At 39.0% G+C, this 25,212-nt stretch overlaps 1 protein-coding gene across 3 annotated transcripts; it reads left to right on the forward strand.

Moving 5' to 3' along the window:
• The first annotated feature begins 347 nt into the window (after positions 1–347).
• On the forward strand, positions 348–24,772 carry RTCA (RNA 3'-terminal phosphate cyclase). Of its 3 annotated transcripts, XM_044914078.1 has the most exons (11): positions 348–532; positions 638–738; positions 2,431–2,574; positions 6,462–6,585; positions 9,624–9,682; positions 11,029–11,170; positions 11,756–11,880; positions 14,102–14,160; positions 18,625–18,719; positions 20,342–20,446; positions 24,401–24,772. In XM_044914078.1, the coding sequence occupies exons 1-11, from the start codon at positions 488–490 to the stop codon at positions 24,497–24,499; spliced, it is 1,098 nt and encodes a 365-aa protein (XP_044770013.1). In that variant the 5' UTR covers positions 348–487; the 3' UTR covers positions 24,500–24,772. The 3 variants fall into 3 exon arrangements, with proteins under 3 accessions (XP_044770013.1, XP_044770014.1, XP_044770015.1); XM_044914079.1 differs by lacking the exon at positions 2,431–2,574; XM_044914080.1 differs by lacking the exon at positions 348–532 and having other exon boundaries at positions 710–738; positions 2,416–2,574.
• Positions 24,773–25,212: the final 440 nt, after the last annotated feature.

Raw genomic sequence — 25,212 nt, forward strand, 5'->3', positions numbered from 1 at the left:
AGCAGGATCCTTGAGAAAAAGAGATAAACACAGATGTTTGCAGAAGCCTGAGAGACAACTGGAGAATCCGGTTTGAGTTGAAACGTAGGCTTTCTTCAATCTGCGTGTTTTGCGGTGCTCCGTGCTGGTGTCTTCAAGCCGCACATTTAGTACAGTCCCCCAGGATGCCTCCCAGGCCTCCGCCACGTCTCCCGGAGAGCGTCGGATTTGAGGAAATTTTCTCGGCACCACCTCTTTAAGCACCGCGTGGCGCGCACGCGCACTGCCGCTAGGCGGGGCGATCCGGGTTCCCGGCGCTGAGTGTTGCGGTTTGCTTCAGCTGCATCCGGTTTTCCGGGAGCCGGCGCTGCTTTCGTGCTTCCGCCAGACCCCGCGGACTTCAGCGGGGACGGAGGTTTCGGAGCTGCGGGGCGCGAGCGAGCGTCTCTTCTTCCTCCCATTCCGGCAGAGGCTTTGTCGCCGCGGGCCGGACCCCAGGGCGCCCCCGATGGCGGGGCAGCGGGTGGAGGTGGACGGCGGGATCATGGAAGGGGTGAGTGCGGGGCCCGGGACAGGGCCGGTGGCGGTGCAAGCCCCGACTGGGGAGCGTCCCTGTCTGATGATGTTCTCTCTCCTCTCCCACCCACACCCTTGGCAGGGCGGCCAGATCCTGAGGGTGTCCACAGCCCTGAGCTGTCTCCTGGGCCTCCCCTTGCGGGTACAGAAGATCCGAGCCGGCCGCAGCACGCCAGGCCTGAGGTGAATCGGGGCGCTGGGGGGCGGGGCCGCGGGACTGGAGGATGCGGGTGGGCCCGCGCCGGGCTGGGGGACTGGCGGTGGGGTTGGAGGGGGGGCGGACTGTGGTGCTCGGGCCTGGGGTTTGGGTCGCCCTGTGTTGTTGGGGAATTGGGAGCCCGGGGGTGATGCTTGTAAGATCCAGCCCCACAGTTGAGGAATCTGAAAAGCCGGCCCCCAGGGCCCCGGGGGACCATGCATCGGCTGGGGCGGCTAGCGGTAGCTGGGGGCTAGGCGATCTTGAAAGCCACAAGGGGCAAGTTGAGAAAATAGGCCCACGTTTATTCTATATAGCTAGAGTTCTCTAGCTTCCTGATGAGTTGTCTTTTAAGATGTTTTCTCAAGTCATTGGGCATTTCAAGTATCTGGAGAGGTTGCAGCAGCGGGCAAGATGGATCAGGGCAGAGCAGCAGTTAGGGCCAGAGGAAACCCCACTTTTTAACCAGGTGTTCTCTGGTGCTGCACATTTTAGAATCATAGCTCAGGAAAGGACCCTGAGATGTGTCGTTCTAGCTTTCATTCAGACTCAAAGAAGTTATGAGTATAATCAGAATTATAAGTTGTGGACAGGGAAAAACGTTGACCCTTGACCTTGTTTCCTTCTGTCTGGGAAGCTAGGTTTGTCACTAGCTAAGTTTCAGGTATATGCACCTGTTAGAAGGGGACCCAGGTTGAAGCCAAACTGATTCCTTTGGACGTTTTACTAGATCAGCAGTCTCTTAGTCTTTTATTTTATTCACATTCCATTTTGAAATTATTAAAAGGCGATTATTGATGTGTGTGAACATTAATTACCTTAGTCACAGCACTTGTTTGCAGCAATCAGTTTCACCAATAGGAAAATCCAATTCATTAAGGCTGTGTTAGGTACTTCATTAGTTTGCTAGAGCTGCCATAATGAAATACCACAGACTGGGTGGCCAAAACAACAGAAATTTGTTTTTCTCACTGTTCTGAAGCCTGCAGGTCCAAGATCAAGGTGCTGGCAGGGTTGGTTTCCTCTGAGGGCCATACGGGAAGATTCTTCCCCAGTCTCTCTCCTTGGCTTGGAGATGGCCTCACTCTTGCTGCCTCTTCACATGTGCATGTGTACCCCTGATGTCTCTGTATGTCCTAATCTCCTCTTTTTATAAAGATACCACAGAGAATCCCATAGTCAAGAGTCCCATGCTCTACTGACTGAGCCAGCCAGCCATCCCCTATCTCTTTTTAACTTAATCACCTCTTTAAAGGCCCTAATGCCAAATAGAGTCACATTCTGAGGTACTAGGGGTTAGGGCTTCAACATAAGAATTTTGGAGGAACACAATTCAGCCCATAACAGGTTCCATAGATTATTCAATGACATGCAAGTGAGATTGGTGGCCCTGGGGTAGTTTTTCAGTTTTCCTATTTGCATACTTCTCGTTTGCAACAATGCATCCATGTATGTGCTTTTAGCTAAAGTAAGTGATTTGGAAGGAACCAAATGATGCCTTCAAGTGGGTAGTCTAGGTACATAAAAACCCAAAAGAAGCTCTGACACTGAAGATATAGCACTTGTTGTGGTTAGACCTTGCTCTTTTCTTGCCATTGCAGTTTTATAAATGGGTCATAAAATGTGGGGCTATAGGCAGTCTGAATGCACACATTTTGATGCAGTATTATGACCTGAAGGCCTCAACATTTATCTGGACTGGAAATGATTCGAGATTTGTGTGATGGGCAACTGGAGGGGGCAGAAATCGGCTCAACAGAAATAATGTTTACACCAGAGAAGATTAAAGGTGGAATCCATACAGCAGATACCAAGACAGCAGGGTATGTGTCACTTATATTCCATTTAAGTATGGGCTTTAGAGTTAGACCTGGATTTGGGTGCAGGTACTACCTACCATTACTAGACAAGTTGCTTAACCTCTTTGGGCTTTAGTTTCCTCACTTTTAAAATGGAGATAAAACACTAGCCTTTCAGGGATAGAGATTATGTAGTTTGGGGTACCTAATTGCTTATTAATTGTAGCTACTAAATCTAGAATTTTCTTTTGTGTATAGTGTAGCCTATTTGTTTCTTTTTATTATTTAGAAACTGAATATTGGAAAATGACTAAGTTTTTATGCCCTGTGGTAAGAGTAGTTTTTTGCATTGTATACAGCATATTTAGTTCTTGGGCTTGCAGCTAATTATGGACCATATTCTACTTTTAGTCTAGTCTAGGTATTTTTGTTGTCTTTTAATAGATACATATGCTATCCTGTTTAGAAATGTTTAGATATATGGGGCGCCTGGGTGGCTCAGTCGTTAAGCGTCTGCCTTTGGCTTAGGTCATCATCCTGGGGTCCTGGGATCGAGCCCTGCATCGGGCTCCCTGCTCGGCGGGAAGCCTGCTTCTCTCTTTCCCACTCCCCCTGCTTGTGTTCCCTCTCTCGCTGTCTCTCTCTGTCAAATAAATAAAATCTTAAAAAAAAAAAAAGAGGGTGCCTGGGTCGCTCAGTCGGTTAAGCATCTGCCTTTGGCTCAGGTCATGATCCCAGGGTCCTGGGATTGAGTCTGGCATCGGGCTCCCTGCTCAGTGGGAGTCTGCTTCTCCCTCTTCCTCTGCCTCTCCCCCGAGTTTGTGCTCTCTCTCTCGCTCACTCTCTCTTTCAAATAAATAAAATCCTTTAAAAAAAAAAAAAAGAAATGTTTAGATATGATCTTGGGTTCCCCCCCTTTGGAAAATGGATATTTAACAATTAAATTCAGTCTTTATCCTTTTCCAAGAATTCCTCCTTTTATTGATAATACACAGAGAGCATGTTTTGTGTTTTCTGGGTTATTTGGCTGATTGCTATTGTAAACCATATCATTTTACTAAAATCCTATCTTTACTGGGAAATTTGATAAAATAAGAACTAGTAATGTAAACCTGATTCCAGTTTGTTTCAGAAACTGTTTTAATTGATTTTGATTATTATTTTATTTATTTATTTATTTTAAAGATTTTATTTATTTATTTGACAGAGAAATAGACAAAAGAGCACAAGCAGAAGGAGTGGCAGAGGGAGAGGGAGAAGCAGGCTCTGCACTGAGCAGGGAACCCGATGCGGGACTCGATCCCAGGACCCTGAGATCATGACCCGAGCCGAAGGCAGACGCTTAACCATCTGAGCCACCCAGGCGCCCTGATTTTGATTATTATTTTAGTTTATGAAAATGTTTAGTGGGCACCTGGGTGGTTTAGTTGGTTAAGCGTCTGCCTTCGGCTCAGGTCATGATCCCAAGGGTCCTGGGATCGAGCCCCGCATCAGGCTCCCTGCTCGGCTGGGAGCCTGCTTCTCCCCTGCCCTTCCCCCCCTCCCCAGTCATGCTCTCTCTCTTGCTCTGCTCTCTCTCTCTCGCTGTGCTCTCTCTCTCAAATAAATAAAATCTTAAAAAAAAAGAAAATGTTTAGTGATAATTGAGACTTGAGTGATGCTGTGAATAGACCTCTGTGAAAAGGGACCTGCTCAGGCCTAAGGTGAGGTTTGCCAAGTGAGAACTTTCTAAGGGGAGTAAGGAATTTTGAGGTATCTTTCTTTATAGTCAGCATAGTATTTTGGGTATTCTCCTGTAAAGAAAGGGAGGAAAGTTATAGTCAACCAACTATCTAAAAATTAAAGCAAAATTACAGAATTTTGAAGCTGCAAGAGGGAAAGTAGAAACCATGTATTTCCAATCCTTCCTCCACTTTGTGAATGTGAGAATAAAGAGCCTCTGGTGTGATTTACTCAACGTCATGGAGTCAGGGAGAGAACTAGATTAGAATGTAGGCCTTCTGGCTTCTAACCCACTAGATATATGGGAAATGAGTTTAAAGTTGTGAATACAACTCCATTCAGGAGACTAAACCAAGCTTTTTCCTAGCAAGAGAACATCTTATTTATTCACATTCTAACATTTTTATCCTTCACTGTGATTACAGTACCGTGTGTTTTCTCAGGTGTCTACCTTTGTTTTCGCAATTTCTTATCTCCTAAAATTAAGGTTTTCTTTTTTTTTTTTTTTTAAGATTATTTATTTATTTTAGAGATGGAGAGAGAGCAAGACTGTGTGGTGAGGAGAGGCAGAGGGAGAGGGAGAGGCAGACTCCCCACTGAGCATTGAGCCCAACACTGGGCTCAATCCCAGGATCATGATCTGAGCCAAAGGCAGATGCTTAACCAACTGAGCCACCCAGGCGTCCCTCAGGTTTTCTTTACTATTCTTAGAATCTGATTTTATCTGTGGAGAGGGGAGAACACTTTAAATGTTGGGGTCCTCAGGGAATAAACACAGAGAAATTAAGTAGTGTTAACCTTATGGTTTACTGTAAACTAAACATTTCCAAGATTTTTCACTTGCTTCTCACTTGTTTAACTCCTTAAGAACAGGGATTATATTCTATGTGTTTTCTCTTATAATACCTAACATGTTAGGCAGTCAGTAAATGTTTACTAAATTAATGAAATGCATTATCAGTGACAGAGACTGTTTATTTCAGTACATATGCATTGTTACCATGAGAAAGTTAAGTGAAGGTCTGTCTTTTGGTATTAGAGGCTATGTCTAATGTATACTACAGTCTGTGTATGAATGTGACAGCTCGTTTAGAAAATCTGACCAAGTGTTTCATTTTTTAAAGTACTTCATATTCTAGAATTATTTCTCATGATTTCTCACGTTATTTTACTATAATGACCAAACAGAGGTGAGTTACAGCAAGGATTATTTCCTTTAAACTTATTTCCATGTAAAATATTCAGCTGTCAGTCTTTGTAAAATATTATTCTATCATATCATAAACTCCACAGTGGTAGGCACTGTATCTTGTTATCTGGAACAATGCCTTGTGCATGGTAGAGATTCAGATGTAATTATTTAAGTATTTCTAAACCCTTACTTTTGTGTGTGTAACTATCTGTCATTGTAGAAAAGTTACTACAATTTAATTGACTCTATTTCCTGTGCTGTATTTTTAGACTTTAACTGTATTAAATGAATTTTCATAAATTGCACTTTCAGGAATCCCTTTATAAAAACATTATAACAATAGTTTTATTTTTAAAAAATTCTTTTTTTACTTCTTTTAAGTTAAAGAAAGATCACACAACTAATGAGTTGGATTCAAACCCAGATTTGCTGATCATTTAAGGCCAATTCCTTCTACTGTGAAATATTGTCTTTCTTTAAGATTCAGGATTTTCTTAGTTACTGAGGTGTTTTGTTTTATATTTTGTTTTGTTTTGTTTTGTTTTTTAAAGTAAGCTCTAGGGACGCCTGGGTGGCTCAGTAGGTTAATCATCTGCCTTCGGCTCAGGTCATGATCCCAGAGTCCTGGGATCAAGTCCCACATCGGTCTCCTTGCTTAGCAGGGAGCCTGCTTCTCCCTCTGCCTTCCGCTCCCCCTGCTTGTGCTCTCTCTCTCTGGCAAATAAGTAAAATCTTAAAAAAATAATAAAGTAAGCTCTACGCCCAGTGTGGGACTCGGAACTCATGACCCTGAGATCAAGAGTTGCATGCTCTACTGACTGTGCCAGCCAGGTGTGCCCCCTCTTTTTTAATGGGGTATTTTTTTAACTTGAGACTTGACGGTATATACCTTTCTTCCCAGTTGTCTGTGCCCCAGCTAATGGTGATGTGTAGTAATACCACGTTCTTGAGACTTTAGAAAGAAAATGCAGCTAACCCTGCTTTGCCTTTTCCTTAGGAGTGTGTGCCTCTTGATGCAGGTCTCAATGCCCTGTGTTCTCTTTGCTGCTTCTGCATCAGAACTTCGTTTAAAAGGCGGAACTAATGCTGAAATGGCACCGCAGATTGATTACACAACCATGGTAAGTGCTTCTGTTGTTGATGAACTAAGATGATCTCGTATATTCTTCTGAATCTCCATTCTCTATTCAGTATATCCTGAGTGGTTCATGTGCATGCCTGTTTATTTCTTCATGGTGTCTAGTTGTGTTGCGGGAGAGGGTAAGGGATTGTGTTTACTTTAGATTTTGTGTTGTATCTTAGAACAGTGTTGATAGTGAATTCTTTTAAAACCTCAAGTGTATTGTTACATGAATTATATTACTTATATAAACCAGTCATTTTATAAATACAGGAATTATGATTTGGAAGAAAAAACTCAAAGAGTTAAACACTGTGCTTGACAAGAGTTGGTGAGGATGTTGAGAAGTGGAACCCTCGCACACTACTAGTGGGAATGCAAAATGGTGCAGCTGCTAAGGAAGACAGTGTGAAGGTTCCTCAAAGAATTAAAAACAAAACTACCATATCATCCAGAAATCCCACTTTTGAGTATTTATCCAAAAGGATTAAAATCAGGATCTTGACGAGAGATTAGCATTCCCATGTTCATTGCAGCACTATTCATAATAGCCAAGATGAGAAAGCAACCTAAATGTCTGTTGATGGATGAATGGATAAAGAAAATGTAGCATATACATAGAGTGGAATACTGTTCAACCTTAAAAAAATTAAAGAATATGTGACCACGTGAATGAACCTCAAGGACATTATGCTAAGTGAAATAACCAGTCACATGAAGACAAATACTGTCATGATTCCACTTGTATGAGGTATCTAAAGTAATCAAATTCATAGACTCAAAGAGTGGAATGGGGTAGAGGGAAGGGGGAAATGGGGAGTTAGTAATCAACAGGCATAACATTTCAGTTAGGCAAGATGAATGTGTTCTGGAGATCTGTACAACATTTACCTATAGTCAACAGTAATATATTATACACTTAAAAATTTGTTAAGAGGGTAGATCTCATGTTAAGTGTTCTTACCTCAATAAGATAAAATTTAAAAAAATTAAGTACCATATTTTGACTATAAATTTTGAAAATGATAAAACTTAGTATACTTATACAGTTAGTAGGAGAGAAAAGTGGTATTTTTTTCCCTCCACGTTTATTGAGGTGTAATTATAGTAAAGCACACCTTTTTAGGGTATAATTCTGTGATTTTTTTTTTTTTTTTTTAAGATTTTATTTATTTGTCAGGGAGAGAGCACAAGCAGAGGAAGGGGCAGGCAGAGGGAGAAGCAGGCTTCCCGCTGAGCAGGGAGCCCGATGCAGGACTTGATCCCCAGGACCCTGGGATCATGACCTGGGCCGAAGGCAGACGCTTAACTGACTGAGCCACCCCAATTCTGTGATTTTTAACATATGGTTGTTAACCAGCCACTACAATCAAGATACAGAATTACTGTAAAAAATTCCCTCATATTCCTTTGTTATCAGTCCCACACCCCAGCCCCTGGCAACTACTGATCTGTATTGTATCATAGTTTTGCCTTTTTTTCAGAATGCCATATAAAGGAATAATACTGTATGTGGCCTTTTGAGCCTGTTTGTTTTTTCACTTACCGTAATATGTTTGAGATTCATCCCTGTGACTTGTTTTAGCAATAAAAGCTAAGTAGTCCCTATTACACGGATGTCCCAGTTTGTTTAGCCATTCATCCATCTGTTGAAGGACCTTTGGGTTGTTTCCAGTTTTTGACAATATAAAAATGTCACTGAAAAGATATATGTACCAATTTTTTATGTGAACATAATTTTCATTTCTTTTGGGTAAGTACCAAGGAGAGGGATTGCTTGTAATAGTAAGTCTATATCTAACTTTATGACAAGCTGCCAAATTGTTTGGGTATCCAAAGTGGCTGCATTCTTTCGCATTTTCACTAGCACTGTATAAGAGTTTCAGCTATTCTGCATCTCCCCAGGCCTTGATATTTAAGTTTTTTGCCATTTTAATACATGGTATAATCTTTTTTTTTTTTAGAGGGAGAGCGCAGCGGCATGGGGAGGGGCAGAGGGAGAGAATCTTAAGCAGGTTCCACACCCAGCATGGAGCTTGACGCTGGTCTTGATCTCATGACCCCCAGATTATGACCTGAGCCAAAATCAAGAGTTGGATGCTCAACTGACTCAGCCACCGAGGTGCCCCTAGATGGTACAGTCTTTTAAATTTTAGTTTGATAGGATGTGTAATGAAAGTTAATCTCTCCTCACCTAATAATTCAATTTCAAGGAAATGACCCTAATTAAATATTACAGACTGCAGCAAAAGATAAATGTTAAAGGTATTTGAGCAGAGCATTATATACTATAATAATAATTATATAACATATATAATTATGTAATATTGAAAACTCAGGGAATGGTTAAATAAATTTGCTAGAATGCCATGCAGTTATTTAAATATTGTTTAAGAAGAATTTTATGATATCAGGAAAATGCTTTTGTTTATAATGTTAAATGGAAAATGAGGATATACACAGGGAGATTTCAATGTATAGAAGAATTGAGAAGGCAGGGCCTGGGTGGGTCAGTTAGTTGAGCGTCCGACTCATGATCTCAGGGTCGTGGAATCAAGCCCCGTGTTGGGCTCCTTGCTGGGCATGGAGCCTGCTTGGGATTCCCTCTCTCCCTCTGCCCCTCCCCCGCTTGTTCTTTCTCTCTCTCAAATAAATAAATAAATAAATCTTTTAAAAAAATTGAGATGGCAGAATGGAATGCTGTTCACCAATATCCCCTAATTTCTTATGCATTATATAGTGAAGGGTTAGGAAATACTGTCCTATGGAGTAAAATAACCACTGGGATCAAGTATCCTGAGTTCTGACATTTTTTTCATTAGACTGGCACAGCCCTGATTAATTAAATATTAAATTTTTAATTTTGGTTTACATATCAGTTATTTTACTTGAAAAATAGAACTAGCCTACCCATTTTTATATCAATATTTATCCATAGTGCCTTCTTGCTAGCTCAGTGCAGAGCACTTTTGTTTAATAAATATGCTTGTTGAATCAGTGAATATTTGTGGTTAAAGTAACAATAAACTGATTTTTCAGGTTTTCAAGCCAATTGTGGAAAAATTTGGTTTCAAATTTAATTGTGACATTAAAATGAGGTAAGTTACTTATTTGTTAGCCCTTTGACCCACTATTTGTACTTAGAGTAGTGGGAAAGTTAGACCTTAGAGAATTATTCTGCAACCCACTACTTTTTGTAGTAATTAGGAAATACTTGTAGGAAATACAGTTTATAGGAAATAATTATGCTTTGTGTGGCTTAAAAACAGTAAGCAGCAGGGGCGTGGGGACTTGAAAGCACCTACATATAGGTATTTGCTTGTTTCTAGGGGGAAATATTTTCAAGGGAATTGCTACCCTGAGGGACCTTCCATCTAGGATTATCCATGCTCAGCACAGATTGAGTACTTTCTGTGTGCAGACAACTGGACTAGGCATGGCAGGGTCATAAAAGGGATTCTCTTCCACAGTGCAATCAATTATTTTCCAAAGAAACACATTAGGCATTCAGATTATTACTCTTCAAGGCTTCCCTTCTGCCACATAATAACAAGGCCAGATTTCTTGGTGGGGCATTTAAGTGTGCTGCAGTCTTGTTCCAGTTTAGCTTTCTAGCTTCCGCTGCCCCCTGTACAAACATGTACACACGTTTGCTTGCTCTTTAAAACTAATCTGTGCCTTTGGGCTTTCATTTCCTTGTTCATGTTTTTCCTCCCTTGCTCTCTTAGAAACTAGAAATCCTGTATTTTTTCAAAATGTAACTTGTAATTTCTTGTGTGAATTGTCCATGAGTGTGTCTCAGTTGGAATTCATATTTGCACCTCTCTTTGTAGTCTTTTTTACAGCCTGACGTGTTCTAGTAGGTTGTGCAGCCATCTCTTTACCAGATGGGGAGCTCCTTGTGGATAGGAGCGCTGTTACTCTCATCTTTATGTTCCCAGCATCCTCTATAGAATAAGTGACACTCAGTATTTGAGTTAAAATTTTGTTAATGTTCAGCTGCTTCAATATTCATCATATATTACTGAGTACCTCCTACTTACCAGACATTGTTTTAGGGTGCTGGAATATAGCAGGAACAAAATAGACAAAGTCCTACCATCAAGGAGCTTATATTCTAAAACAGTATTGTCAAAAAGAACTTTCTGCATTGAGGGAAATGTTCCCTATCTGCCCAATATAGTAGTCACTAGCCACATATGACTGTTGAGCACTTGAAATGTGGCCAGTGTGACTGGGGAGCTGAGTTTTAAATTACATTTAAATTTAAATGGTCACATGTAGTCTGTGGCTACCATATTGGACAGCACAGACCTAAAACATTACTTGGAAATTTCAAACATGAATTATATGTTTGGATATCATTCACATGTTATTTTATTATAAGTATTCAGTTTTATTTTTGTTGTACAAGCAATTTATGTATTTGTCATACTTTCTGTAGGGGTTACTACCCAAAAGGGGGTGGTGAAGTGATTGTCCGAATGTCACCAGTTAAACAGTTGAATCCAATAAATTTAACTGACCGTGGCTCTGTGACTAAGATATATGGAAGAGCTTTTGTTGCTGGTGTTTTGCCATTTAAAGTAAGTTGTCTAGAAGTGTATGTGGGTCTTGGCATTATGTCAGCTAAATTTTGAAATAATTGAAAGCACTCAATTTTTTTTAAAGATTTTATTTTTAAGTACTCTCTGTGCCCAACATGGAGGTAGAACTTAAACCCCTGAGATCAGGAGTTACATCCTCCACTCCATGGGGCATCTCAGTGGCTCAGTTGGTTAAGTGTCTGCCTTTGGCTCAGATCATGATCCCAGGGTCCTGGGATTGAGCCCCACGTCGGGCTCCCTGCTCAGTGGGGAATCTGCTTCTCCCTCTCCCTCTCTGCTCTCTCGCTCTCTCTCCAGTAAATAAATAAAATTTTTTAAAAAAGGAAAAAAGGTGCATGTTCCACTGACTGAGCCAGCCAGGTGCCCCTAAAGCACTTAATTTTTTAATATATCTTTTCATTAAAATTTTTTCTTAAACATCTGTGCTCTTTACTCTTGAAAATCTAGTTTTTATATAATGCATGTGAAAGTTATTAAGTATTATATGTTTCTTTGAAGGCTTGAAAACAGTTGTCAAATAATCATTAATTTATTTTATCCTATTTTTCTGTCTTGCCAAAATAGGTAGCAAAAGATATGGCGGCGGCAGCTGTAAGATGCATCAGAAAGGAGATTAGGGATCTTTATGTTAACATCCAGCCTGTTCAGGAACCTAAAGACCAAGCCTTTGGCAATGGAAATGGAATAATGTGAGACAATACCTTTTTCCTGGATACTGATTGAGAGCTCTGAAATAATTATCCTGTTTAAGTGAAAGATTTGTAGTTTTTTTGTTGAAATATTAGTTTTAAAAAGGCATATTTTTAAGGACATTGCTACCTAAAACAATAGTATGGTGAATTAAGATGATTATTTTATGCTGAATTTTTTTTCTGAGGATGGTTTGCTTTTTATTACATTGTAAGAGTCCTCTGACTCTTAATCTAATCAGAAGTTAGCCTTTGAAGCTGATCCTGAGAGAAATATTTCAGGTTGTTTTTCTGTACCTCAAATGTGAAGTCCATTTACATGTAAATATTAGATCTGGCAAAGATCTATTTAGAGAAGAATTATATTGATTAATTATATTGATTTAAATATAAAAATGCTTTAATTGATCTTTTGAAGTATGAGAGTATCTCCTGTGGATAAAAAGTCTCTTTTTCAGAGTTTCTATTAAAGACTTTAAATGCATGTTCTGCATTTGATAATACTATCTAAAAACTGTGAAACAAAACCAACATCTCTGTAGAAAGATCTTTCCTTTCTTGAAGTATAGTTGGCACACAATGTTACATTGATTTCGGGTATATACTCTAGTGATTTGACGATATGTTATGTTTTGCTCACCCCAAGTGCAGCTTCCATCCCAGTTCCTATTACTTAGTGTGGGTCACACGTACTAGGTACTCACTATTAACTGTTATTATCAATAGCTTATTATGAACCAGTCATGGTAACATATGCTTTATAAATATTATCTCTAATTTCTTAGAGATTAACTTTTTAATAACTTTAAATATTGTTTAGGAAGAATTTTATGATATCAGGAAAATGCTTTTGTTTATAATGTTAAATGGAAAATGAGGATAAACGTATACGCAGTGAGATTTCAATGTATAGAAGAATTGAGAAGGCAGGGCCTGGGTGGGTCAGTTAGTTGAGCGTCCGACTCATGATCTCAGCTCCCATCTGTCACCTTACGTATGATCCCATTACAGTACCATGGACTAGATTCCTATGCTGGGCCTTTCATCCCTGTGACTTACTCATTCCATAACTGGAAGCCTGGATCTCCCACTCCCTGTCGCCCATTGTGCCCATCCTCCATCCCTTCCCCTCTGGCAACCATCATTTTGTTCTGTATTTATGGGTCTGCTTGTGCTTTTTGTTTGTTTGTTTTGTATTTTAGATTCCACATATAAGTGAAATTCTGTGGTATTTGTCTTTCTCTGACTTATTTCACTTAGCATAATACTCTCTAGGTCCATCCATGTTGTCATAAATGGCAAGATCTCATTCTTGGTTATGGCTGAGTAATACTCTATTGTGTGTATATGTACCACATCTTCTTTAGCTGTTCATCTCTTGATGGACACTTGAGTTGCTCCTGGCTTTTGTAATTATTGATAGGTATGTACTTATTGCCGTTCTGTTAATTGTTTTCCGGTTGTTCTTGTAGTCCTTCTCTGTTTCTTCTTCTCTTGCTCCCCTTGTGATTGATGACTTTTGGTAGTGTTCTTTCGTTTGGTGTTTTCTTTATTTTCTGTGTATCAAAGTTTTAGTTTTGTGGTTTCCATGAGGTTCACATATAACATCCTAAGGATATAGCATATATTAAGTTGGTCACTTAAGTTCGAACACATAGAAAAACCTTTTCATTTTAGATAATCATAAGACATTTTATATTTTTTATTTTTATTACAGATTTATTTATTTATTTATTTTGGGGGCAAGAGGGAGGGAGAGCGTGAGAGGGGGGAGGGGCAGAGGAAGAAGGAGAGAGAGATCCCAAGCAGACTCTGTGCTCAGCACAGAGCCCCATGCAGGGCTCAATCTCATGACCCTGAGTTCATGACCTGAGCCAAACTCAAGAGTTGGATGCTCAACTGACTGAGCCACCCAGGCACCCATCATAAAATACTTTATAGTATAGTAGAAATGGTATCAAAAGTTCAAGGAGAGCCATTCCTTACCTGTGAATGGATTAGAATCTAGTGTGACTTCTTGTTGGAAGTGCTGAAGGATACTGATACCCTGATGAAGTTGGAGAATGCTAATCATGCTGCTCTCTGTATAAAGAATTTCACTTTTGCGATTTACTAGATAGATCTGATTCTGCATACTTAATAATCACTATTCCACTGTATTGTTTTTGCATATAATTTTAGAATATAGCATAGATAATAATGCTTATTTTTTCCTATATAGCATTATTGCTGAGACATCCACCGGCTGTTTGTTTGCTGGATCATCGCTTGGTAAACGAGGTACAGATAAATGACAGGGATCCACAATTTCCAGTGCTGGTGTAAAATTTTTTAATTATCTGTTAGGATTAGAATGTTATAGCATGATAGATGATAAGTGTGAAAGGATATGGTTAACTGATTGTTTTAGAGTCAGTTAAATTTTCAGTCTTTCTCCTAACTTTATACTTTGAAAAATTTCAAAGTTACAGAAAAGTCGAATGACTAATGAACATCCATCCACTGTTCTCCAAGATTTACCAGTAGTGAACTTTTAGCTACAAGTTTGTGTGTTTCTTAACTATTTCAATGTAAGTTGCAGATACCGTTTCTCACCCTTGAATACTGCAGCACCGATGTCCAAAGAGCAATATCTGTGTAATCACAATACCATTTTTATACCCAGAGAATTTGTCTGTTTATATTCATACATAACCAGTTGCCTCCAAAATATTTTTTAGAGCAGTGGTTTTTGTTTTGTTTTGTTTTTAGCACTCACAGCAATTGGTCATGTCTGTTTAATTTCTTTTCTACTACAGAATAGTTTCACCTTTTTTTTCTTTCATGATACTAACATTTTGAAAAGTCCAGGCCATTTTCTCAAAGGATTTCCCACAATTTGGATTTGTCTGATTGTCTCATGATTAGATATATTCAGGTGAAACCAGGGTTGGTAATAATGTCAATTTGTCCTTTATTGGTAAAGCTGACTGTGATCACTTGGTTAAAGTAGTGTCCTCCAGGTCTGTCTGCTATAAATCCTTTCCCTTTTTATAAGTAATAAGTCATCTGGTATAATACTTTGAGACCATCTGATTATCTTATTCCTATACAGCTTTCATCCAGTGGTTTTAGTGTCTGTTGGTGATTCTTCCCTGTATCAGTTACTACATTGGTGATTTAAAAAAACAATATTTTTGTGAAAGGGAAGTGTAGTTAAGATTTAGTATATTTGGGAGAGGAGATATGTGTATACATCTAATTGTAATATTTGAAGTTACTTTTGCCATTGAGGTGACTTCTAGTTGGACTTCTTGTTGTTTGTGTGGTAGTTGATTGCTTTATTCCTACTTTGTAGATCTTTAAAAGATGCTTACCCTTGCTGTTCTGTTTAATCACATTTATTACTGCTGAAAATAAAAAATTTCAGGTAATCCTAGTCTGCTCACTTGGTAGATGTAGATACTAGTTGGGTATCAGATCTTATCAACAAAGTGGAATAAGTAAAATCAACATCTCCAGTTGACCTGACATAAATGAATTCTATTTATTCTTTTTTTTTTTTTTTTAAAGATTTTATTTATTTGACAGAGAGAGACATAGCAAGAGAGGGAACACAAGCAGGGGGAGTGGGAGAAGGAGAAGCAGGCTTCCTGCAGAGCAGGGACCCTGATGCGGGGCTCAATCCCAGGACCCTGGGGATCACAACCTGAGCCGAAGGCAGACACTTAACGACTAAGCCACCCAGGTGCCCCAATGAATTCTATTTAAAACTGTGCTACTTTGGGGCGCCTGGGTGGCTCAGTCGTTAAGCGTCTGCCTTCGGCTCAGGTCATGATCCCAGGGTCATGGGATCGAGCCCCGCATCGGGCTCCCTGCTCAGCGGGAAGCCTGCTTCTCCCTCTCCCACTCCTCCTGCTTGTGTTTCCTCTCTCGCTGTCTCTCTATCTGTCAGATAAATAAATAAATCTTTAAAAAAAAAAAAAACTGTGCTACTTAAAATGTGATTGGTGGACCGGCAGCATATCAGCATTATCTGAGAGTTTGTTTTAAATACAAGTTTGAGGGTTTATTTCATACCTCTCAAATTAGAATCTCTGGAAGTTGGGCCCAAGGATCTGTTTTAACAAGCTCATCGGATACTTCTGAGGTATAATGAAGTTTGAGAAGTAGTGATCAAAAATATATTTAGAGTACACTAATTACTTGTTAGGTACAGGAAAGAATCAATGTGGATAGTGAGCCACATTGATTCTTCCCTGTACCTAACAGTCTTGAGAAAGTAAAGATAATGCACAGTATAAAGCAGAGATTGGAGCCCATGTAAGCAGTAAGTGCTGGGGAGACATTGGGTAGAATATGAGTTCATTGGGTACCAAGATGTGCCAGGTAGTATATACTAGGGTCACTGACATGAGAACCACTGTCCTGTTTCCTGGCTTAGTCTGGTAGAAGAGACAAAACAGTGCAATGATTTTGGTATTCCCAGGGTACCGTAGATTGTCCATTAGAAAAGCATTAAAATTTCAGAGGAAATTAGGATTTTGCTCTTTTTTTTAAGAACATACTACTAATAAGCAGATTTCTCATATATACTTCATTTTGTTGAGTTGCCACAGACCTCTAGTAATAGCTGGTAATGATGTAGATCCATTCATACCATTATTCCCTATCAAGGCGGCTGGGTAAGAGGGCGTGTGAACGACTGTGGGAAACACTTTGCCACTTGGCAGAGAAACCTTAGCACGTCTGCTGCTCTCTAATACTGCCAAGTCAGGAACTCTTTCCTTCTCCCTCATCCTCCATGCAAATGTTAGCCATTCTTAAAGCACTCACTTGAGTCCTTTATGCTTCATGAAACCTTCTCTAATTGTTCTAGAACCTATAATCTTTTCCTTCTCTGAACTTTCACTGGGGATATAGTTTATACCTTAGAGCTTAGTCCCTGCTTATCCTCTGGTTCTCTAATATATGAGTATTTTTTTATGTTGTCTTACCAGAGGAACCAGTTCCTATTACTTAGTGTGGGACACCCATACTAGGTACTCAGTATTAACTGTTATTATCAATAGCTTATTATGAACCAGTCATGGTAACATATGCTTTATAAATATTATCTCTAATTTCTGTAACAACTTTGCAGCTTAGGTTTTATCATATCCATTTCCATCTCCACTTGGAAGAAGAAACAGAAGAGGCTGAGTAGTTGAGATTGATACCACATATTCCAGACCACTTCATTCAGTCATGTACTTGACTGATGGATGTTGTAAAGATAGTTAATTTATTATATTATGATAACTGCTGTAAGGAAAAACAGTTAAGATTTTGAAAATTCCACTTTTCTGGGAAATCTTACCAAGGCATATTCGTAATCAAATGAATTTCCAAATATAAAATAGAAATAAAAACTAACCACATTGTCATGTCTTAAAAGACATTTTTATTTGTAGCCAGGGGCTTCTTTTAGTTTAAAATAAATACTTTAAAAGAATCATTTGGAATGCCTGGGTGGGTCATTGAGGTCATTGAGGGATGCCTGGGTGGGTCAGTTGGTTAAGCAGCCGACTCTTGATTTCAGCTTGGGTCATGATTTCAGGGTCCTGGGATCCAGCCCTGGGTCAGGCTCTGTGCTCAGCAGGGAGTCTGCTTGAGGATTCTCTCTCAGATTCCTCAGAGAGAGGAAGAGCCTCTGTCCCTCTGCCCCTCCCCCTGCACTCTCTCTCTCTCAAATAAATAAATAAATCTTAAAAAAAAATCATTTGAGGGGCGCCTGGGTGGCTCAGTCGGTTAAACGACTGCCTTCGGCTCAGGTCATGATCCTGGAGTCCCGGGATTGAGTCCCGCATCGGGCTCCCTGCTCGGCAGGGAGTCTGCTTCTCCCTCTGGCCCTCCCCTCTCTCATGCTCTATCTCATTCTCTCTCTCAAATAAATAAATAAAATCTTTAAAAAAAAAAAAATCATTTGATATTCCACTATTTTTGACAGACATTTTATATTCAGCATTGTATGAGGATTTGGGGTAAGTGTGGAGAATCAGAGAGTAGGGCATGGGGATAAATATTCTGCCTTATTTTCAAAATAAGATAATGCCTGTTTAAATCTTAAAGGAATAAAATTTTACAATATTTGACATGAGAATTTTTATCTGCTCTTCCTTAGATGAAAATTAATTCTCTCACTTTTAAAAAAATCCTTTAATTCTAAAAGAATTGCCTGCAGACTAATTATAACATGTATAAATTGCAAATTTAAAATTTTGAAGTTGAGGTATAGCAATATAGGATCATAACTTAGTTATAAATTGGTTTCATAATTTTAAAATTGTTTTTAAGATTTATTTATTTTTTTTGAGAGCATACAAGTGGGAGGAGCAGAGGGAGAAAGAAAGAATCTCCAGCAGACTCCATGTTGAGTGCAGAGCCCCATGTGGGGCTCAATCCCAGGACCCTGAGATCAGGACCCGAGCCGAAACCAAGAGTCAGACACCTAACCAACTGAGCCACCCAGGCGCCCCTCATAATTAGTACTTCTAAAACGGCCAGAGCAGCCTGGTTTTTCCGCCACTAGGTTCATTTAAAGATATAAATTATTTGCCTGTGCTAAGCTCTCAGAAGATTAAATATACTTAAAGGTCTTATCCTAAAAATTGCGTTGGGTGAATTCAGAGGCCTAAAAAATGTTAGGTCGGTGCTAACTGGGATATATTAATTCAACTTTTTGCCTCTTTGTAATTTAACTTTTTTCCATTGTGTCTGTCCTAGGTGTAAATGCAGACAAGGTTGGAATTGAAGCTGCTGAAATGCTATTAGCAAATCTTAGACATGGTGGTGCTGTGGATGAGTATCTGCAAGACCAGGTAATGATACTTTTAGGATAAAAACCTTTGCACCTGTTAGATTTGAATATTTGGTAATTAGATTGAATATAAAATTCATTTTAAGTTAAGTAATCTCTATACCCCATGTGGGGCTTGAACTCACGACCCTGAGATCAAGAGTTGTACACTTCTCCGACTGAGCCCGCTAGGTGCCCCAGAATGAATATAAATTTTAATCATTGACTTTCAGAGACTGATTGGCATGTCCTAGTTCAACCAGTTTTTAAATATTCTGGAATTATATACCTCAGATTTCAGTTTTCATCTTCACCTGGCTACAGCATTTGGCACAATTGATCACTCTTTCCTTCTTGAAATACTTTCCTCACTTGCTTTCTTTTTTTAATTTTTAAATTTTTTAGAGTTGGGGGTGGGTGCAGAGGGAGAGGGAAAGAGAGACTCTTAAGCAGGCCCCATGGCCAGGACAGAGCCCCAGGACAGGGCCCCACAGGTTGGATCTCACAACCCTGAGATCATGACCTGAACCGAAATCAGGAGTTACATGCTTAACCGACTGAGCCACCCAGGCGCCCCTCTCACTTGCTTTCTGAAACATTATCATCTTTCTTTTTCCCTGGCCATGTATTCTAGTCTCTTTGCTAGTTTGTTATTACTGTTGTTTTCATCTTCTCAACTTCTAAATTTTGGAGAATCCCTAGGCTCAGACTCCTGCGTCTTTTCTTTACCTATATTCACTCCCTCAGGTGTTTCAAAACCAGTGTCACAGGTTATATACCATCTGTGTACGAACAACTCCCACATTTATATCACTAGCTCAGGTGATTAACTCCAAATTCATATCCCTTGTATCTGTCAGCATTTCCACTTGGATGTGTCATAGACCTCTCAAACTTAACATATCTACTTACATGGAGAGATGCTGGTGAATATTTCCAAGGAAGATCTTTCTATGGCCTACTGTCTTGATAGATTTTCTTTTTTTCTATCACACTTTTCTCTCCTTCGTCTCAAACCAGCAATCTATATTTAGAAATATACTCTTCAGGATTTCTTAACCAGTTTCTTTCTTTCTTTTTTTTTAAGATTTTATTATTTTAAGTAACTCTACACCCAGCGTGAGGCTTGAACTCACAACCCCAAATCAAGAGTTGAATGCTCCTCTGACTGGGCCGGCCAGGCGCCCCCCCCAACTAGTTTCTTAAGACAATTTCCCTTATTTCCAGTCTCTTCCTTCTTACCCTGGTGTACTCTATAATCCCAGTAATTCTGTATTAGTGTATTTATTTACCTGTTAAAATGTTGTAATTTTAGAGAGTGGAAGAAGTTTGTCATATATTCAGCTTGTAGAGACAGTTGGTCTGATTAAGTATATTAACTTTTAACTCTATATTTTCTTCTTAAACAGTAATTTTAGAAAATCTATGTTGACAACTGCTGCTAAGCATTTCTGTACCATACCACAGACTGTGGGTGACACAGGTTTTCTATCATCATCTTAGGACTTTTGGAAACCTAAAGAAGTAGAAATTCTTTTAGCTGTTTTGATTTCTAATAGTATTTTCATGTGGTAAGCAGTAGAATTTTAACTCCAAATATTAGTAAATGTGTGAAATTTTTCTTCTTTGTTCTTTTTTTAATAGCTGATAATTTTCATGGCATTAGCCTGTGGAGTTTCCAGAATAAAAACAGGACCAGTTACACTCCATACACAAACGGCTATACATTTTGCTGAACAGCTAGCAAAGGTGAGTATTCCATTAGAAAGTAACTGATTTTTACTGTAGCCAGTTTTGGGTCAGATTGTAATAAACAGAAAACTTAATGGTTGGGCGCCTGGGTGGCTCAGTTGGTTAAGTGACTGCCTTCGGCTCAGGTCATGATCCTGGAGTCCCAGGATCGAGTCCCGCATCGGGCTCCCTGCTCAGCAGGGAGTCTGCTTCTCCCTCTGACCCTCCCCCCTCTCATGTGCTTTCTCTCTCTCAAATAAATAAATAAAATCTTTATTTTTATTTTTATTAATTAATTAATTAATATTTATCTTTATTATTTATTTATTTAAAAAACTTAATGGTAATCATAATTGCTATCACTCAGCTGTACTTCCTGTGTGGCAGACATTGAGCTAACTCAGCAATTTACCTGCATCATCTTACTCTGCATAACCATTTTATTATTTATTTATTTAAAGATTTTATTTATTTATTTGAGAGAGAGCATAGGCAAGGGGAGAGGCAGAGGGAGAGGAAGAAGCAGACTTCTGCTGACCAGGGAACCCGATGAAGAGTTTGATCCCAGGACCCCAAGATCATGACCTGAGCCAAAGGCAGATGCTTAACTGACTAAGCCACCCAGGCGCCCCATATTTATTTATTTTCAAGGATTCATTTATTTATTAGCACACAAGAGCTAGGGGGAGGGGCACAGGGAGAGGGAAAGAGAATCTCAGGCAGACTCCCCTCCAAGTGTGGAGCCCCACATGGGGCTCGATCCCACGAACCCAAGGTCATGACTTGAGCCGAAATCAAGAGTCAGACGCTCAGCTGAGCCACCTAGGTGTCCCTCTGCATAACCATTTTAGGTGGCTGTTTATTATTATTCTTCATTTTGCATGTGAGTGAAGTGAGGTAGAGGAATTTAGTTAATTGCTCAAGACCATATAGTTTCTTAGTGGCAGAACTGTACTTTGAGCAAACCCAGGGAAGCATGCATCAGAGCCCACAGTGGTACTGCCTTACAGAATAAAGATGTTTTGATGAGAACTATGAAATCAAATCATAAGGGATTTATAGTTGGCCATAAACTTAAATATTTATATAACATTTTAAATGTTTTGTTTTCTTGTGATTCTGTGGTAGAATGGGATATTTGCTGAAATTTTAATACCAACCCTCTTAACTTTTATCAGAATAGATTTACAGTTTTTAGTGAAATAGGATTTAGTATTGTATAAGCTCATATTTGTACCTTTTCTGCAGCATTCTTAATTTAAAAGAGTGACTAACATGTATATTTCATCTGGAACTAATATAATTTCCTTATAGAAAATTTGGAAAAAACCCTGCCATAATTCCCTTTTGCCAGTAAAACCACTATTGACATTTAGGTGTTTTCCTCTTAAAAGGGTTTTCTCTTTGTATTTTTTTTTTACACTTAATGCATACAGCTCCATTTCTTGCCTTTTTCAGTAATGTTGCATAGTTCCATTTTGCTGTAGTCTTTGTAATTTCATAAAGTGATACGAAATTTGTAACTCAGAATTTTATGAATGTGCTGACCTTACGTATTTTTAAAAATTATAAAAATAACTCACACTATTTTAAAAAAATAACCACTGTAGAAGTGTACTAAGCACAGTCACTGCTGCCCTACTCCCAACAGTTTATTTGTCTGATTTTTATTAACATACATCTTTTTTCTTATAGAAAGCATAGATAAGGGGCACCTGGGTGGCGCAGTTAAATGTCCGACTCTTCGTTTTGGCTCAGGTCATGATCTCATGGTTGTGAGACTGAGCCCCACATCAGGCTCTGCACTGAGCAGAGTCTGCTTGAGATTCTCTTTCCCTCTCCCTTTGTCCCTCCTGCTTATGCTCTTTTTCTCTCTCTTTCTAAAATAAAGAAATAAGTCTTTAAAAAAAAAAAAAAGGGAAAAACAAGCATAGATAAATATTGGTTCAGTTGTAGGAAAAGGCTAATAGGAATTAAAGGCAAATTATATTTGATGTAGAGAGATAGTTAACTGTATTTTTTATTTTTCCATTAATGCTGTATTTGTAATTGTTGTCTTTCTTTGTAGACTATGATCTCCTTGAGAGTTAAGGACCAAGTTGTATTCATTTAGTCTTCCCTTTTATAGTACTTTGCATATAATAGACACTGACATGTTATTTGAAGTGAGTACACAGTGAAAAGTGCTGTGACTTGGCATTTATAGCTCTGGTTTCTTGTTCAGCTTTGTTGTATTTTAACTGAGGGACTTCGGGTGAGCTGCTTTATCTTGCTGTGCCTCAGTGCAGATAATTGATCTGTAAAATTAGACAGGTACATAGTCCCTTAAGGCTCCTTCCAACTTTAAATTTTTGTAGTTTTCAATATGTTTATATATAGGTTAGAAATGATTTCCTTGACTGTTCCTATGTTTCATGTTTATATAATGCTTACAATGTTAAAAATACATATACACATATATAATAACATAAATGATTTGGCTTTATAGCTCAGAATTCAGTGTTTATTCATTCAACAATAATTTTCAGTACCTACTGTGTATCAGTACACTGCCACATAATACTGAAACTGGAATAATTTGTGAATATTACTATTTAACAGGACCCCAGAATGATGGTTTTCAAATTGTGTTTCATAGAATCCTAAGGTTTTAGGCACACCTGAAATCCCTTTGCTACAAATTCAATCCACTCTGTTTTGATTTTAATTGTTCTGTTAGAATGAACACAGTAGCTTTTTTTTTTTTTTTAAAGATTTTATTTATTTGACAGAGAGAGACACAGCGAGAGAGGGAACACAAGCAGGGGGAGTGGGAGAGGGAGAAGCAGGCTTCCCGCGGAGCAGGGAGGCCGATGTGGGGCTCAATCCCAGGACCCTGGGATCATGGCCCAAGCTGAAGCCAGACGCTTAACGACTGAGCCACCCAGGCACCCCAACACAGTAGCTTTAAAAAAAAAAGATGTTTTTAGGGGCGCCTGGGTGGCTCAGTCGGTTAAGCAGCTGCCTTTGGCTCAGGTCATGATCCCCGGGGTCATGGGATCGAGCCCCACATCCGGCTCCCTGCTCAGTGGAGAGCCTGCTTCTCCCTCTCTCTCTGCCTGCCACTCTGCCTACCTGTGCTTTCTCTCTCTGTGTCAAATAAATAAATAAAATCTTAAAAAAAAAAAAAAGGGCATCTGGGTGGCTCAGTTGGTTGGGCAACTGCCTTCGGCTCAGGTCATGATCCTGGAGTCCCTGGATCGAGTCCTGCATCAGGCTCCCTGCTCGGCAGGGAGTCTGCTTCTCCCTCTGACCCTCCCCCCTCTCATGCTCTCTCTATCTCATTCTCTCTCTCAAATAAATAAATAAAATCTTTAAAAAAAAAAAAGTTTCCAGAGTACAGTGATAGAGATATATTTCAAAGCCAAACTTGAATTAGTTAACAAGTGAAAAATACAATGTTAAGCCGAATAAAGATGAAGGGCCTCCCCCCACCTTCCTTCTCTGAACTAGATTTTTTTTGAATAGTGTATTTAGGGAATTAACTTGGCAAGAAAAATTTGAGGGAAATTAAAAACTTGATACTTGACAAAATAAAAGAAGTATAAACGCTTCAGTGCCATGTTTTAGAAAAAATTTAGGAAGTAAGTAGTGAAGGTATGTTACAGCTAACAGTTGAGATTTTAAAAATGATAATTGCCTAGCCTACAAATATCCTGGGGATTTTGATTCAGTGGATATGGAGTGTGGCCCATGCTATACATTCTGACAGAACTGCACGAGTATTGTTTCTGAACAAGAGTCATGGTTCTGGAGCAAAATATCTTACATCCAGGCTACTGAATTTCTCATGAGTCATTTGATCTTTGTGCCTCTAGCTGCTTCAATAAAATGAGTTTGATATTAACTACCTGCCTTTTTAAGTTGGATTTATGGGCTCTCCCTCTATCCCTCCTCATATTACTTATATACTAAATACTTTTCTGGTTTCAGGCTAAATTCTCTGTGAAGAAATCAGAAGATGAGGATGCATCTAAAGACACTTATGTTATTGAGTGCCAAGGAATTGGAATGACAAATCCGTATCTATAGGGTATTTGCCTTTTAAATAATACCTCAGTGATGTATTGCACTAATTCATAAATCCTAGAAAACAATGAATAAGAAGTAACTTATTAAAGGACCTGACATAAATATGGAATGAAGTACAGAGTGTCGTAGATTTGCTGAGATTTGCTGTGAATTCTTCATCAAATTAATCTCCCTTTATCTCCTGAGATAAGGACAATGAAATATGAGAGCTGATGGATATGTATGATAGCTGATTTCAATATTAAAGTATTGAAATAGAGTATTCTTTCCACCTGAAGTGTGTTTTTCTTTCTTATATAATAGAGGAAGTAGATTTGGTCTGTAATTTGGGTCTCGTGCTTATCACTTTACCAAAACCTCATGTAAAGTATGATGAGACAGCTTTTTGCACAAGTACTTGTTGTGTCAACAATAACATTTAATAAGCGTTTTCTTATTCGACTTATGTGTACCTTCTTTACAATAGGCACTTGGTAAATACTGGTTTGAATCCGTGGAATGTTTTGAAAGCCAAACAATGAGGATTGCAAAATTTGAACCCTAGTAAATTTGTCCAAATTCAGCCTCGATATGTTTTTGTTTGGCTTTCAAAACATTCAACAGACTCAAAATCTAATTAAAAAATAATTGAGCACCTTTAGAACAGAGTGTGCTTTTCATCACACTCTATTATCTTATACCTAGTCTGCTTCCACATTTAGATTACTTCCTGG

This window comes from Neomonachus schauinslandi, chromosome 4 (genome assembly GCF_002201575.2).
Source record: "Neomonachus schauinslandi chromosome 4, ASM220157v2, whole genome shotgun sequence".
NCBI classification, from domain to species: Eukaryota; Metazoa; Chordata; class Mammalia; order Carnivora; family Phocidae; genus Neomonachus; species Neomonachus schauinslandi.

Excerpts from the sequence above, each read along its gene's own strand:
- RTCA (XM_044914078.1), top strand. The coding sequence starts at position 488 with ATGGCGGGGCAGCGGGTGGAGGTGGACGGCGGGATCATGGAAGGG. Across the intron at positions 11,881-14,101 it reads GGCAATGGAAATGGAATAAT|CATTATTGCTGAGACATCCA; the intron begins GTGAGACAATAC and ends TTTCCTATATAG. Across the intron at positions 18,720-20,341 it reads ATGAGTATCTGCAAGACCAG|CTGATAATTTTCATGGCATT; the intron begins GTAATGATACTT and ends TTTTTTTAATAG.